Source organism: Amia ocellicauda, chromosome 9, assembly GCF_036373705.1.
Source record: "Amia ocellicauda isolate fAmiCal2 chromosome 9, fAmiCal2.hap1, whole genome shotgun sequence".
Classification (NCBI taxonomy): Eukaryota; Metazoa; Chordata; class Actinopteri; order Amiiformes; family Amiidae; genus Amia; species Amia ocellicauda.
Window position 1 is genome coordinate 8956070 of NC_089858.1, and position 14350 is coordinate 8970419.

A 14350-nucleotide genomic window follows, 5' to 3' on the forward strand; every position below is an offset into this window, starting at 1 on the left:
TTGCTTTGTCAGAAGGGGACACAACCATTCATTTTCAAGGGCTCTATGGCTTGGTTACTACTTCTCTATTCACTCTCACATTATAAAGTACTATCTTCTTTCACCAGGATTTGTACCTTATAGGATAACACATTTCTAGGTATAATAATCATTAATATGTATATATAACCAACCATAAAACAAAGGCATATATTAGAAAGGAAGAATCGAGTTGGGCAACAACTTAAATTGCACTATGAAAGAGGTGTCTATTGCTTCTCCTCAAATACTCAAAAAGCAGATCATTGTTTTTTCTAAAGTTGCACGTGAAGGGTCCAGGAAATGAGCATAAAATTAATTAAAGAAACCTTGAGCTTGTCTCTCAGACTCTAATATTGCTGAATGAGGGAAAATCTTCACATACAGACAAATGGAGCACAGGATTGATCCTGGGCAGTCACCTCTCCTGGCATTGTAGACTTCACAAAACAGCTGAGCATTCACATATGCTGACAACAAGGAATATAGGTGCCAAAGGATGCATATGTCCTTGTGGAGGATATGAAGTTTCAAGTAGTGTTGTGGAAAGAGGGAGGACAGTAGTTGGGGAAAACTATTGGGGGAAAAACCATTAACATATGATATGTTACATAATGCCTATATAGCTGGTATCTCTGGAGTCAGTCTGCTTTTTGCTCACTCGAGAGCACTATGTATGGAATAAACTGGCTCAACTGAAGTCCTCTGGCCTCTTGGTTCTTCTTTGTTCATTGATCGCCTCTGCACGGGTACTTTGTAGTTATTTTCTTCTGAATGATGAAGCAGACTTGGATTGGAAACAAAGAAACACATACAATATATTTTGCAGCACTATAGGAACATGGACAATCTAGACCAAACTCTTGTTAAGCATTTTGTTAAGTTTGCTTTTCCATATATAATCCATGAGCACCAAATGTTGGCGTTATCCATTATTAATAAAACAAGATTTGACTTGGTATAGCTCAGTGATGGGGAAAAAACTGTCTCCATAGCAACTCCACTAGTGCCTGCTACAACGCTCATCATGATCGACCTCTCCTTTGTGTATTGCGCATCATTTGGGCTGGCTATATATAATAACTGGTTGTCTAAAACATTATTAAATCTGTCATTAAAAAAGACCCGATGAAATCAACCCGCGTTTACCCCCCCATCTCTCTCTCTCTCTCTCTCTCTCTCTCTCTCTCTCTCTCTCTCTCTGTTCGTTCTACTTGAATTTCCCACGCCTGCCTGATGTCATATCCGGTTTCAGCACCGTGGCTAGCTCCTGCTTTCTCAATTTTTTCCTCTCGCTCTCCTGTCAGCCCCCCTCTCTGAAGCAAAGTTTGGCAATAGGAGAATCATCATTTCGTGCTCCGTTGCATTCCCTGCCTTTGCAAATGCCCAGCAATCGGAGCAGCAGCCATTGAAGAGAGGAAGAAAAAAGAGGCACTCACACTGAGAAACTGGGGATACAATAAATATGCAAAGTGACGGCTCCGCCAGCCAGATTTCTTGCTTTCCTTTATTTCGGTGCTGAAGGCTGCAGAGAAGACTGCAACAAGAAAGAAGGGGTCTCTCCACAAGGAGAAGAAAATAGTGTGGGGGGGGAAAAAGACCTGCATGTGAGAGCGTCGGTCCTGGCATCGGATGCAAGACATGCAGCCCGCAAGCAAGCTTTTGAGTCTTATCCTTCTCATCTTGATGGGCACAGAACTCACCCAAGTAGGTTTACAAACGCCATTTTTCCCCCATTTAAAGCTATACGAACCTCGATTAGCTCAATAGCGGACAGATAAGCTGGTCTGTCGTTAAACCAATCTGATGAATTAGGCAGATTGTGCACCAAAGCTGATCAGTCGAGTGGGATTAAATGCCCCTAATATGTATGTGTAGGACATGGCAGGGTGCAGATTCACAGACGGTGGGCTGATAATGTTCTTGTATAAGCGATAAGACTAGAAAATACTTGTATACAGCTCACAATAATAATTACTACTATTACTACTACTACTACTACTACTGTTATTATTATCCATAACAGTTTTTATTTACATTTTAATTGTTATATTTATAATTGTATTTTTTGTTGTTTTTGGAGTGGGCATGGGGAGGGGGTGGGGTTGCCTCCAGGTATATCTCCTTCGGAAGTTTGCAAAAATCTCAAAATAAAGGGTTGCTTTATTTAGTATGGGGGTATACGAAAACTAAAGAAAATTAGAGTGTGGAAGTGTTTACGTATATTCGACATTAGTTAGCTTTCACTGCTCAGTGTATTTTGGAAAGTAACAAAGTGTAGGTGTGTTGTAAAAGCATTGCCATTATCTTCGAGAATTAGCTTATTCTTCTCTTTCTTCTTCTCTTTCTTCTCCTTCTTCTTCTTCTTCTTCTTCTTCTACTACTACTACTACTACTACTACTACTTTTAATATTGTTACTACTTCTACTACTACACGATGATGTACAGCTTACTGTAAGCTTAGACCAATCCTCAGATCTCGTATTTTCTGATGTTTTCCTTCTGTACTGTATTATTATTTAAATATTGCATTGATTATAGGTTTATATATCCATTATAGGTGTTTAGTCTGAACGCGGAGAGTAAATACTGTGTATTACGGCTATCACCCGTTTCAGAGGGACTTAGACTTAGGTTAGGGACTTAGGTTAAAAAAAAAATTGTATGTATCATGTAAGTGCAATGAATAGGCTACCATTGTCTCCTGAATGGCGAAATAATATATTGTATCTGTGACAAATATACGATTTTTACATGCAAGTTACTATATATATCTTTTTATTGTACTTAAGTAATCATATTGTCGTACTCGTACCTTAACTACCCCAATCATTTTTCCAATTGCATATACTATTTATCATACACAAGCAGAATTATATATATATATATATATTTTTTTTTTTTTTTTTTTTTTTTTTTTTTTTCCGCTACTTAATAACGACTACAGTTGTACAATTCAATGTAGACACCTTGCTTCTACGGACAATATGTATATTTTAAATGCATCTTATTTTGTTTGTCGGTACAAATTGAAACAAATATCGTATTGTAAGTTCCATTTCTAGATGGTGCACATTAGTGCACCCTGTGTACTCAGTTTCCAAAAAGTATAACCATTTTAAATATTCATGCTGTTTGAAAAAAGTCAAAAAAGCTCATATATTTTATCCATAAGGGCACAATCTCACTGAACACATAGGAAGCGACAGGATAATATTTTGGTCCCGTAAGCAGTTTCCTTGTATTGTATTGTAAGTGACACTGGTCCAAGAAGCGCAGTACTGTGGGTTAAACAAAGGTTATTCTTTTCCAGCACGATTACCATGTAAAGTTCAAGACAAGATGCTCAGCGACCTATGAAACAAGCCACGATTGATCGGAAACTTAAAGCGACATTAACCTGAGACACATTTAGATACATTTATACCATACCATCAGGGGCGGACTGGGACTGGGACCAAAAAACGGCCCTGGACTTTAACCCAGGTGGGCGACGACTGGTGAAGACTGGGTCCCAATAAAGTGCGGTCCGAGAAGGGTGGGGGGGAGTGGGGGTTGCAAAAGTGTGGTTCTGCGTGCAGGCGATGTGCGGTCCGGGTGTCTACACGGGGCGATCGGCCCACATGGGAATTAAAAAATGGACCGGCCCTTCTGGCATTTGCCAGAGTTGCCCGAAGGCCAGTCCGCCTATGCATACCATATAGTCATCATCATCATTATATTATTATTATTATTATTATTATTATTATTATTATTATTATTATTATTAATAATAATAATAATAACAATAGTCATATTCACATTCCAAATAACAATAATTAATGACTTGATTGGTTGATTGATTAATTAATTTGTATAGCACAATGCAAGCATTACACAGTTTTATTATTATTATTATTATTATTATTATTATTATTATTATTATTATTATTATTATTTTCTCATCGTTGGAGATGCTTTAGATACATCTATAAGGGGAGGTGATGGACATCCACAGAAATCTGTACTGGTCCAGGTTTAGCACAATGATTATGTAGCTTGTAGAGCACCTTGGGACTTGACTGTGGCTGTGTCCTGGTGGGCAGCGCTACGCTGGTATAAGGGTCATAGGTATCTTGGTATAACAAAGCTTTGAAAGTTTACAACCATATTTCTTATACTTTTGTAGCTCAGGTCTCGATAAGGCAAATTATTTGTGTCATAAATTTCACAAAACGTCCGTACAATTCCGAATTCGGTTCCTCCCACCATTATAGATTTGTTCTTCCTCTCCCTCTCCCTCTCCCTCTTCTTCTTCTTCTTCTTCTTCTTCTTCTTCTTCTTCTTCTTCTTCTTCTTCTTCTTCTTCTTCTTATTGATGTTCTTGTTTTCTTTTCCATTTTCTTTGTAAAGATTAGTGTAAGGGGAAGTACAAGTAAAACAAGTCAAAAACAACATAAAAGGCTATATGCACATGGTTTCTTAGTAGTGTTTTAGATTTCATATTTTCTAAAAGTTAAGTGTCACTTTTATCAACATGCAATCAAAAAAGTTCTACACAAGATGTTATTTAATAGTGCGTACATATTGTAAATATATAAGAAACTATCAAAAGTATAAACGGTCTTTCGGTTCATGACGCTAATAACCATCACCAAGTATATGGTCATTGTTGCAAATACTGTAGGCTGCATTTCCCTCCTCGTTATTAACCCTGCAGCTAACTCGTCATTTGAACTTTTTTCCTCCCTTGAATTGAAAGCTCTTGATGCTTCATTGAATGAAGTCTGTTAACATGTGCCGCCGTCACCTTTAGTATTTTCAGTTAAAACTAATAGTGTCCAGAATTAACGCCTTTACTTACGTGAAATTAATTGCATTCGAGGTAGATTTAAATGCTGAAATACGCAATTTTAGACGTTCAACCAAACAGATATAATTTGCTCTGAATAAGTACCTTTCACAACAATAAGGCTGCAAATGCATATATTAAATATAAACCATCCCCATAGGACACATATTGGAGTGTCGTCTTAAAGACCATTTCAGAAGATATATTTATGTTTATGTTAGTTTACTTTTATTATTTATTATTCTAATGGATTAACGACATTTACTGTATATATATATATATATATATATATATATATATATATATATATATATATATATATATATATATATATAATGCCTCAAATAAAACACAACTTTCTTTAACTTTTATTAAGGATAATAGCTGCCTGAATGTGCTGCCCTACAGTATAATAACATCTGTGTCTTTAGGGAAATATGATGGAAGAAAAAATATAGTATTGTCTACAAATGAAATTCTAAGCATATATATATATATATATATATATATATATATATATATATATATATATATATATATATATATAGAGAGAGAGAGAGAGAGAGAGAGAGAGAGAGAGAGAGAGAGAGAGATATTAATCTGGTTATGTCAAATAAATATGCTTGGTTGATGCTTAAAGAACATACTTGAATGTACTTGTCTTGTCAGGCTCAAATTTATGGATTTGAAGACTCACATTTCCAGTAAAATGTCACAAACCAGTACAACATTTTCCCACCAAATTCTTCAAGGCACATCAAGAGATGACAAGTCATTATTATTATTATTATTATTATTATTATTATTATTATTATTATTATTATTATTATTATTATTATTATATTCTAGATGGTGCAATATTCTTGCACTGTTTGTGTCCCCAAGGGTGAATGTGCTTGAAAAAGCTAGTGTTATTGTTAGCATGTAAAGATGTATCTCATCGACTTTGGGATCTTTATATTGCTGTTAGCATTTATTTGACTTTAGGGAAGTCAAAGGGAGTGAAAATTTAGCAGGGAAGCATTGTGCTTTGTTTATTGTCCTTTAAAAAATCCATTGATACGCTGACATTTAGTCAATGTAACCCCTAACAAAGGCATGACTGACTTTGCCTTATTTATGTTGTGCATACTAACACCATTAAATTATGGATGAAATAATATAGTATCAGTATGTATTGCCCTGTAAGCTTACGTTACAAAACACAAAGCTTTTCAAGATATAAATGTAACATCACAGTTGTAAAATCAGTATTATATATATGTGTTTGTGTTATATCCACTTTCACACAGACATACACACAGGAGCCTACAAGGCATCTTATTTGTTTAAATACTGATAATTGTGGTTGTACAATTTATTTTAGTACCTGAGAATATTATATGGGATTCAAATGACTTAAATTGTAATCTGGCCAATTCTTTCAATATGATCATCAGTTGTATATGATGAACAGACTATCTCTATCTCTAATTTAAAAAAGTGTCCCAGATTTTAAAGTGTCCTTTCCCACACAAATAAAATAATGTCCATAGATTTTGCTAATTGGCTGTTTTAGGCTCTAGGCATGCAGCAATAAATATGGAGAAAGTGCATCATGCAAATCAAGCCTGAACATATTTCACAGTTTACTCCAGTCATTTTTCATAACATAAGGTTACAATTTAAAGTGGCATATAGGCATGAAGAAGGGTTTTATCCTTATTACAAGACTACCATGTATAACAAAGGCTTAACACATCTACATAAGACTTTCATTTTATGTGCCAGAATATTCCCATGATTTAATAAGTAGAAGAGATGACTAAAAATGAGGTATTAGAGGTTCACATAAAGTGATAGTGCTGCCTATGCATCACAGAATTTGAAATTACTTAATAACATGTTACCAAACAAACAATAAAACACAAATACAAACAATATTAGGCAATATCCCTTATATGTATAAAGTTTGATAACGAATTTGTTAGAATTTAGAATTAGAATTAGATGCCACAACACTTTTGGTCCAACAGTCTTTCAAATCAACAATGGCATTTAAACTTTCAATAATGTAAAGAATGCTATGCAGATATGACACACATTCTAACAGTAAGGTGATTAATTTTCCTTCCCCCTGTGGATCGTATTCAAGTGAACGGATTTTAAAGGTGGGATGAGTCTTAATGAATACAAACCTCCTCATTAGGAGTGTTTGGAAATGACAGATTCCAGATACAGAAACTCTTCTTCTATATATTTTTGGATTGCAATTGGTCCTAGCTACCTTCATTCATTAAAATGTTTCTTAAACTGACTTACTTGGTGCCTGCAAAATGTCAAGGCTGGCTTCAGGATGGAAACAGACAGTATCAGACCCAGAGTGACAGTCAACATGCCAAATCAAATAAATTAATGGTATTTTTGAACAAACTGAAAACAATATTTGTACTGTGACTTATTTGTTAATGTTTAAACTTGTACACACAAAGCATTTACAGTTGTCTTTTCGGAATAAGTTTGATAGTAACATTTGATATTAACATTTAATTTCAATCCCTGCTGAAAAGGACTCGTGCTACAACACTTTTGAATGTTTTACAGTGTATCATTGATTGACACAGACCCTTAGTCTGTCACTGCCAGGCGGCTTGCAGCAGAACCGCGGCGGAATGACAACCACAAGAATAAAAAAACAGTGCTTCGTGATCGTATTTGTATATTTCAGGTCTTATGGATTACATATGAAGGCTAAAAATATTGTTGTGTTCACCTGCTCCTACCTTTAGTATCTTACTGTTCTTTCCATTAAATTGAAATCTGATCTCACTGTGCAAATTAACTTCACAGTTTGATAATGTGAAGTCCAAACAACTTGTGTTGCACAGCACTGAACATAGGACTTGCTGACTGCACAGTTATCACTTCCCAACACTCTCACGCAAAGCATGGTGCTAAAGTTAATTCGACTCAGCCATTCAGAATTTTGTGCATGAGTAATGACACCAGTTCCTTTAAATACATTTTGCTACCTTGAAAACCTCATGGATTGTCACAGAGATACTAAAAACTGCTCCTTGCGGTGGGAATTCTCATTAATCACTGTCATAGCTTTACACATCAGGAATTATCCGAAACTGCTCCAAACAGAATTATTGCTAATATTGTGTTTGCCGCCACATTAAAGCAATATTACTTTCCAATTATAAATTATAATATCATATACAATGGAAAACAGCGAGGGAAAGGAACATTTCAATTTTTCAAAGGAATATGATCAAGATTTATCTAGGATTTTATTAACAGTGTAATCAATGTACAGTTAAAACCCATTGCATTTTGAATGTATTAAGAAGTTGAATGTTATGGAGTATTGATTGATTTAGTATAGCTTTCATATTTTCCTTCAAGTCACTTTTTACTATAGTATTAGTATTTTCTGCACACAGTATACATAGTACAAAATATCCCCTGATGACGCAGTCCTGTACTTAGTTACTAAATATTCTTGTCACTTTATTCCAATCAAGCCATATATTCTTTGGTTTGTATCTTATTGTATCCATCACACAAGAAAGACTATTGTATCCCTGTGTAGTTTCCCCATGGGCCTGTGTTTTACATGTTTCAATAGGATCGGAGAGGGCTATTTAATAATTTAACACAGAGTGCTCTGCCATTAATCAAACACTCAGAGGCCTCTATTTATCAAATCATGTTACTCCAATGTGCAATTTACATTGTTCTTGCACTGCAAAACTAGTTTGCATTTGCCATACAGTGAACAGACAACACAAACGATGAAAAGTTATGAAAGTTAACTTATGAAAATTCTTGCAAGTCAACATTTGTTTGTTTGTTTGTTTCCTTCGTGTTTTCTTTTATATGTGAATTTTTTCCATACATTATAATTTTACCCAGACCATTTTATGAACAAAGAGCTGTGTTATGTATTTGGAATGTGAGGTGTGTCTGAAAGAGAGAAAAAACGAAAAAAACAAAACAAACAAACACAATTTGAGAGTATGAAACATGCTGATACCACGTTTGCTACATTGTGCAACATTACTGATACACCCTTCTCTCACCTTCTTAATGATTGACAATGAAAATGTATGGGAATGCATGAGGCCACATTTTGACCATTCAGCTCCTGTGCATCTGTGCTTCACATCCGTTGAAAAACACAATTGTTTTAAACTCATACACAATTAAGACCACAGGAGTTCCTCTTTGAACATCAGCAAATGTTGTCGCCCACATGAAATGGCTCATTGTGGACACTGAGGTGATGTATGTGCAGTTAAAAGCTGTTTCACATCTAATGGAGTTGGAACAGTGGGTTCATTTAGACGATAAAGGTCAGAGAGACAAACTGCGAGGAAGGATTCCTTAATAAATTGAGACCTTAATTGACAGCTCGGGATGCCAATGATGAAACAATGGAATCACAATGTTTCTATTCACAGACACACAGTTTGTTTTACACTGCACACATTATACAGAGCCCTCAGGTTTCTTTGCAGTATATTACAGGAGGGGAAGGATGTTGTGAAATTGTATTTTCTGCACAATTGGAAGCTAAATTTGTGCAGAGATATATACTGCATTACCAAACATATCAGGACAACAGAGCGATAGCAAAGACAGATACTCAGTGATATTCAATGGGCTGTAGGTTCACACTTGGGTTTGATTGACTTCTATACTCTTACTGATAGATGATTGGAGAAATATTGTACAGGACAGTTTTTACTGCAGAGAGAGACATTGATTTGCCCCGCCAATTTATTCCAGCATTCTTCTGTGGGATATTCTTCATGAAACACTGTGTTACACATTATTTTTATTTTTATTGTTTACATAATATTTCATGTTGGAAGATGTACAGGCCCTCATTATGAAATTTCACCACTGTTGGTACAATACAGTCAAAACTATTACTATATACTGGCAATCATAGTGCTCTCCAATGACAACAAAACAGGAAAACAAATCAACTTAAAAAGAAATACAAAAGAAAATCTTCACCCTCAAGAAATAAACTACTGCATTATTTTATTTTATGTTTTACAGTCTTGGGGTTCTGCTGCCAGTGAGGTTAGCTACACTCTTTGATTTATTTGTAATCCCGTAGTATTTACCTTTTCACTTTCAAGAAAACAACAATTTTCTTAAAAGGTCACACTTGGTAAAGCAAAATGTGCTTTATTCCAAATGGTAAAACATGAGTGGACAGGAATTGAAAAAGAAAAAAAAAACTTTATTGACTTTACTTTTATGAAGAAATCCTTATAATGGATTCATTTAAATGATTTGTAATTTGTATTACTTTAAATTGCATGCATGGCTATGAGGGGGAAATGCTTTAAATAGAAAACAGAGAATACTCTTGTTCATTGTCATTATGTCCTGGAAGAAACATCTCCATTCCTGCTGTGTGACTGATTAATCAATTTGTGCATCAGGTTTCACGTGTGAAGTCTCCATTACTGTAGCAGAGTATGTTGTTTTTGCAGTGGTATTGGGCCATATAGACAATTACTGTATTAACAACATTGCATTCACAACTCTGCAACTCTGGGAATTCAGAGAGGTGATGTATTTTAACTGTCTATGGAAATAACAATGGCTTGGTTCTGTCTAGGGACTATGCATTGACAAGCTGGATAATTTTATTGCTGGTCCTAAAATAACATTACATACTTATATGAGCACTTTCCCAATTGTAGCATATTATTTATATGAGTACTTTCTGGCAGGATTTATTTGTTTGTTTTTTGTTGCCCAAGCTGCATTTCAATTAGTTACCCTTTCAGAATATTCTTATTCCAACACACATTTCGTTTTTATATTACGTCTTTTCTTTTCCCATGTCCCAGTGTGGACCTACAACTGTAAAAGTAGTTCTTATATTGGGATTGTATTTTACTTTATTTTACTTTTTCCAGGTCTTTAGCAGTTTATTAGTGAACACCAGATTAGAACGCACTTTAAATTAATATCGCAAAGCTCCTTCTGTTTTAAAATCATTAACAGCAGGCCTGTGAGTGGGTCAGATAACAAACGCCTCAACGCAGACTGTGGGTCAGGCCTTACAGTCCAGAGAGTGTTGGTTTAAGAGTGCTGAGATGCCCCCCCCCCCTCCAAAAAAAACACAAAGACACAATAGAGAATAAATTATAGATTTTCTTTTAATAAATCCTGCACAAGATTTAGGTGACCTTAAAATGGAATTTAATGCAGCCTTACCCACCCCCCCACCTAATTAATATTAGGGATTAATATCCCCTTATGTCTTAAGTTCCAATGAATACATATAGACTTTTAAAATATTTATAATGTTATTTCTTAGGGCAATTCACCTAAAAGGGCTCAAATAAATGGTTTACATTACTGGTTGTTTAATTCCCTTGCAATCTGGAAACAAATTGAGAGGTGTTGCGTGAAAGTTTGCACCATTTTCAGTCTTGAGATTTTAAATGATATGCATCCCCTACACTCTGGAAAAATATTAAAGTTTTCCTTGTTTTACAGAGTTGCTTCAATATATCTTGTGTGCCCATATTATCTCATTACCCCTAGCTTTTTAATGCATACTTTAGTTGGCCATTAAGGCAGTGTGCAGTTAAAAAATGATATGCTGCTGGTTAGAATTATAATTTTCTACTTGAACTATCCAGCACAAAATAGTTTTATTCTGTACCAGTGAGTGTATTTTACTTTTTATGGATGAGCTGCTCAGCTCAGAACACCCTCCTTACCAGCACCAAACAAGTCACAACAGGGCTTTTATCTGGAGTTGTCACTAGATTTGAACTGTGTAATGACTGAGCAATCATAATTTCAAACTAGGTAATTCATTTTGATATTTTTCAATATTTCAGGGATTACACATTTGGAGGATTGTACAAAACGTTGCCCAATTCTCCAGTCCTATTATTTATCTATTTATTTATTAATTTGTTCACCTTGTCCAGTGCATACTCATTGTAAGTATGCACTAAAGTTTGAATCTGAAGTTTGGAATACCCATGTTATATTTTCACCATGACCAAAATGTCAGAAAAAGGGCTGGGTTATTGGGGGGTGTCGTCCAGTTTCTCCACCCAGACAAATTCCATTTGTTTTCGGTAATGTTAATGTGCAGTAATGGTCAGATTTTTGGGTGCACCAGGTGCTTGCTCACAGGGATCATGGGGAATTGGTTAATCAATTCCATATTTGTATTGGCCTAAATCATTGTCAAAGGAATGAGTTCATTTTTGTAACATTATTCCAGTTTTAAAGATTTTAAATCAATAGTTCTGTTAATTTCCCTTAGAATTGGTAATTTCCAATTAGATTTCACACAGTATTAATAGGCCAGCATGAGAAACAATGGCATTTTCTATTATGCATGTCTAATCTTAAGTGGTTTAATCAAACACGAATCAAGTAATCATAAAATACTTATTTATTATATCTTGACCTGATTTTTTTTTTTTTAACTACGAAATGTAAAAAGTTTTTTTAAGTTTCGAGATTTATTTATTGTCTGAATGAAATATGCTTATAGGGTCTTATAGGGTTTTCTCATTAATATATTAAAGCACACTTTTTAAATTAAAAATAATGTCTCAGTAAGGGAAACAATACAATAAAATAACAGGGCATTAGGTTCCTGGGTAACAGAGAAACAATAGCATATAAATAGATAATATAATGTGACCTAGTTTTTTGGATATGATTTTGTCTTACGTTGTCAGAGCTATGTTTTATTTAAAGCAGTCTTGAAATGCCTGCCAAATGTACCCTGGGATATCAGTACTGCTAATCTTACAACTAGTATTTGAAAGCAAGGCCAATTGTGTATTGATGTGTTGTAATGTATATGTATAGTCTTGTTCCCTGAATAACAACGTTTATAAGGGGGGTTCTTTTATAATATAAATGCACAATCTAAATAGGTAGAGTTCTACAGAACAGGATACAAAAATATGTTAAACAGATTTCAATATATTTTTGTTTGATTGTTCAATACTAGGGTGATGTTGCGATGTCGCCGTTTTCAGGATATAGTGTTTAAAATGTATTTACGTCTATGGTGTATAAAAATGTGAATCCCAGTAGATGTCAGCGCTTACAGTAAAGTTTTGCATTATATTGAGTGCAAGTGTGTATTTCTTTACCACCCGTACATACGGTCATTTTCAATAAATATGTACGTATTTAATCTGCAACGTTCAAATCATGATAACGACGATGATAATGACGAATTTAAGAAGTTGTATTACATAATATATTGTACATTTTTTAGATATTCGGAGAGTAACTAGATTACCAATCGCACTGTCAGAAAAAAGCTTCAGACGAATATGGTGTAACCTACATAAACGGCGGGCCTTCTTCTTGTATGATCGGATTATAGGGTGTGGCACTCTTTTTCCGTTTTCGAAAAGCAATTTTAAAAATGCCCAAATAATCTGATTAAAGGAGAGAGAGATTATCAATTCTCTGCAAACGTTCAGAAGTAGAGAAAGCTTCACAAAGAGACGATGTTACACAATAAGAACAAGGATCAAACGGATTATGTTTACAATGGATTGTATTTCAGCACCACCACTAGTGGACAGCACCCCGCACACGACCGAGCAGAGCAGCAGCGACGCTGACATTTTGTAAAAGGACTTGAAATTTGACAATTTCATACAGATTAATGATTAATCATAACCATTAATCATAATTAATCAGTGCCTGTTGACCCCAGAGTGTACATGTTAGTTTTACTACTTGTTAGGAAATCTTCTCTAGTAGGTTTTTAAGTTATTCATCAATAAATTGTGTATGTTGTGTTCTTTTACGTTTGTGTAACTTGGTTTATGCTGACTTTTTGGCCAGGGCTCACTTGTTAGATATCAATCTAAAGTAAATCAATCTGGTAAAATAAAGGTTAAAAAAAAGTAAGAACATCGTTTTGATATCGCCGTAATGCATTTTAGTACAATTTCCAATTTCTAAAATTAGTAGATTCCAAGAAACACATATCAAATTCCTCTCACTGCTCCTTTCTTTCAGCTTCAGTGCATTTTTAATTTCATGTAGCATTATTTAATGTATGTATCCGATACACACACACACCGATTGCCACGATTAAATGGTTTTTCAATTTGAGTGATTTGTATCATTGAACACCTAGAGGCTCCTGGTGTTCAGGTTAAAGTGTACAGTACCACAGGACAGTATAGTTCATATCAGGATATGGGACAAAAGTCAAATTAAACTTCCTGCAATACAACGTTTAGCTACAAGGGGGCGACCAAGTCCATCCATTGACGGAATCCCTCCAACCATTGCATAATAGAAGTACAACCACTGCACTAAGACTGAGATCTAAAACTAAGGCTTTGTGGTGAGGTGTAATACCTGTCACCGCAGCAAACATGTCAATTTTGAAATTAACAACCAAATAAAACACCAACAAAATACTTCTCACTGTATGTTGAAATCATTAGACACCACAAGAGGTAGGTATATTTTAT

General features: G+C 34.9%; 1 protein-coding gene across 1 annotated transcript in view; it reads left to right on the forward strand.

Annotated features, from left to right (window-relative positions):
• Positions 1-1262: 1262 nt before the first annotated feature.
• The window catches only part of olfm1b (olfactomedin 1b), a 29309-nt gene continuing 16221 nt past the window's right edge, over positions 1263-14350 (forward strand). Inside the window, exon 1 of the mRNA XM_066712994.1 lies at positions 1263-1725. Within this exon, the coding sequence (XP_066569091.1) occupies positions 1651-1725 (75 nt within the window). The 5' untranslated portion in view covers positions 1263-1650. The remainder of the gene's footprint in view (positions 1726-14350) is intronic.